At 40.9% G+C, this 3,515-nt stretch overlaps 1 protein-coding gene across 5 annotated transcripts in view; it reads right to left on the bottom strand.

Moving 5' to 3' along the window:
• Positions 1-3,515, bottom strand: part of LOC102674702 (potassium voltage-gated channel protein Shal) — a 110,234-nt gene that overhangs the window by 23,240 nt on the left and 83,479 nt on the right. The window contains exon 6 of one of the 5 annotated variants that reach the window (XM_031512519.1): positions 1,291-1,443. The exons of 3 other annotated variants lie outside the window; for them this stretch is intronic. In XM_031512519.1, coding sequence (XP_031368379.1) covers positions 1,333-1,443 — 111 coding nt within the window. In that variant the 3' untranslated portion in view covers positions 1,291-1,332. Of the gene's footprint in view, positions 1-1,290; positions 1,444-3,515 lie in introns of those variants that run through there. One more of the 5 variants, XM_031512520.1, reaches the window with a different exon arrangement.

Here is a 3,515-nt window from a genome sequence, read left to right as displayed (position 1 = left end):
TTTTTTTTTTTTTTTTTAATGCCATCGTGCATTCATCGATCACGATATATATGTATATATTTTTTTTTTCGTTTCCATCATCGGATGATTCGTAGTTTGTTTTTATCGTTATCATTTGTCATTATTATCGTTTTATTGATGTTGTTATTATTATTATTATTATTATTATTATTTTAATTTCGTCCATGAAGATATCCAACGTGAAAGAGAGGAAAAAGAAGAGAGAGAGCTCGCGAGAGAGATCCATCGGATTCGTTATGAGTTTCGCACGGGTTTGGACGAATTGTTTATTCGATGTTTATTAGTAGTAGTAGTAGTATTAGTGTTAGTATTGTTCCGTGATTCGTTAAAAATTCGTTTTTTTTTTTTCCATCGTTGTGGAAGAACGACTCGGATGAAGAAAGAGGATGTGAACAGAGAAAGATGCCGAGGCGTTCGTAGGCGAGCAGGAGATGAGGGACGATTAATTTTCATGGTGATGGCCAGTGGAGGCGCGATGACGCCCGTGATGACGATGACGATGATGGGCGGACGATGCGACGTCATCGTTGGTCGTCCAATGGTTCCACGTGGATCGCACAGTTGGTGGTCGGTCGTCGATGAACGGGTGGAGGCACGGAAATGAGGAAATAGAAGAATTTGATTGATTTGTATATTATATATATATATATCTGTGTGCTTTTTAGAATCACTGTGTGTGTCTTGTGTCAATTATTTTATTTTTTATTATTATTATTATTATTGTTGTTATTATTTTATTTTCTATTTTCGACACGATGTTCGTGTGTGTTCCATCCGTGTCTTATCCATACTCGTCTACTTTCTTCTCGTTCGTTAAACTCCGTTCTCTCTGAAAATTCATCTCGTTCGATTTGATTTCTCTAAGTGTGTGGACCGACTCGAAATTTTTATCTGTATAATAAATACGTGTCGTATACATCTCGTGTTACCTTTCCTTCTTCTAAACGCACGGCCGTTCAACGTTACGTTCGAATCGTTTGTTTCTAATCGTTTCGATTTTTTATGCGTTTTGTCCTTTCTATCTTTATTTTTTTTTTTATGCTTTTTATTATTACTGTTACTATTATTACTATTATTATTATTATTATTAATATTATTACTTTTCTCTCGATTATTTATTCTGCTTCTATTTCGTGTTTCTGCTTGCTATTTCTTTCATCTTATATCTTATTTGTCTCGGGTTTATTGTGGATTTCTGTGGGTTTTTGATAATGCTTTTTTTCTTTTTTTTTTTTCTTTCTTTTTTTCTTTTCTTTCTTTCTTTTTTTTTTTTTTTACTAGAACTGGCTAAGAAACGCTCAGGCCAAACGCTCAGAACGAGGCCTCGACGAGGTAAGTCCCGTCCATCGCAGCCCCGGTCTGCCCCCCTTGGGCACCCGTTACTTGGGCCCTTGTCGCCGGGATGTACTGACTGTACGCCTGCTGAAATCCACACCACAAGCACACACTACATTGTTGCACGCTAAGCTCACCTACCCTAAAGTGTCTGTTTCTACTATGGACCTCTACTCTCATTTATATCTCTATTCAATCGTGACACGATGGAAGAAAAAAAAGAAAAAAGACACGTGTTAATGTACGTCGTCGCGTGGGACGTGATTTTCTTATTCCCCCCCGCCGGAACGAAAAGAATTTTCTCAAATTCCCAAATTTTCTGGAAATTTTTCGGTCTCGTCGAAAGAGGGGCGGAGGGGGGAGGGGCAGGGAGGGAAGGAAGGAGGGAGTGGAAGGGAAAATTATTCGAAAAACATCAATCAACCAAACATCTACCGGTATCATCTACGTATCTTCTACGCGTTTCTTTATTACACGTCATAGATCACCGATCTCTATCTATATAGATCTAACCCCTAAAAAAATAATTCCATCTAAACACGAAGAATGGATCGCGCGCCATTTTCGAAGGCTCCAGCTCTCGACGAAAGAGGCCTTAAAATCCATTTGTGATATTTCCAAACTCCCCCACCCCCCCTCCCCCCTCCGACAGTGCGTCGTTTCTCCTGTCGTTCGTTTCCGTCTCGTTCTACACTGGTCCTCCACTATCAAACAAGCTTCCAGTCTAAGATTCGACTAAAAACCCTCTAAAATGCTAAGATTCCTTCCACTACCTAGATCGATCATCCCTGTTCGTTGGCGGAACGGGGCGAGAACCACTTCGCAACCCGTTCGCAAACCAACGGAACGGACTTAATCGCCGGGTTTAATTAAATTTAATTAGCCCACGTTTAACGCCCGACCCCGATTTCCCGAAAACTGTGCAACGCAACGAGTTGGTCGGCAATGGCGCGCTCAATGGACGCGCTTCCGGCCCGCGTTGGGGAGGGATCGGCGACGAAACGGCCGTGTAAAATCATTATCACGGAACGGGACACGGGAATTTTAATTGGACAATGTTGAAAAGAGAATCGAAATAATCGAACTGAGCCCGTGTTTATCGAATTGCCGCACCGGGTCGGATGCGTCGATCTTTTCGATTCGATAAATCAATACCCGTATTTTCGAAATTTTGTTGAAATTTGTGGAAATTTGTCGCGTGGGTGCGTGTATTTTCGGGTGGATATATGTTCCGATATCCTAGAATTTTCATTTCTTCTTTCTTCGTTCTAATTTAAAACGGAAATATCGCCATTTTAATTTCGCGAATTTAAACTTTTGAACTTTCGAGCGCGGCTTGAAAAAAGAATATAGTCCGTTCGAATGATATTTCCATCGTATTTTTATCACTTACTTTTTTTTTTTGAAAAAAGAATCTCCATTAATTTCCAACAATCGAAACAAAAATATCTCCTTGGAACGAATTTACAATCGCGATCAGGCCATTCGACGTTCATCCATTTCTTTTACAAAATTATCGTGAATAACTTTCCCATCCATCCCCCCTCCCTCCCTATAATAATATAATAAATTCCCGATTGATACAACTTTCTCCCTTTTTGATATCTGTTTGCAAAAAGAGAGAAAAATAAGACGTTCGACGAACGAAAGGTAACATAGAGTTTTCTTCAATCGATCAGTAAAGTTGAAAAAGAGAAGAAAGGTATATCTTACTCTAAAAGTCTCGTCTCACTGAAAGAAAACAGAATAATTAGAGGTTGGTTGGCTCGCGATCGATCCAAGTGAAACGTAACCAAGGGGGTTCGTTCGAGTCGATCGGGGGTCAAAAACACCGGGGCCAATCGCGGCCCCCGCAACAGACAACAGTTCTTCATTATCATGCAACTTGTCGCGTCCTCGAGTCGCTCGCTAATTAATCGGTCGCGAGTTCAACGACACGAGGGGAGGAAAGAGAGGGGGAGGAATGGAAGAAGGGACGAGCGAATCGTTCCCTCGTTCGAAAAAGGGAAGGAAAAGGGAGGAAAATTGGGAACGATGATTCGAACAACTCGTGGGGCGCGAAAGATACGGTTCGTGAAGAAAGGTTTTCGCATTCAAACAATCCAAGAAACAAGAGAGGCATAATAACGTAACGCAATGCGAGTAGCGCAATGCTGGGT

Source organism: Apis dorsata, unplaced genomic scaffold (assembly GCF_000469605.1).
Source record: "Apis dorsata unplaced genomic scaffold, Apis dorsata 1.3 scaffold_455, whole genome shotgun sequence".
Classification (NCBI taxonomy): domain Eukaryota; kingdom Metazoa; phylum Arthropoda; class Insecta; order Hymenoptera; family Apidae; genus Apis; species Apis dorsata.
This window is presented reverse-complemented; position numbering and strand designations above follow the sequence as displayed.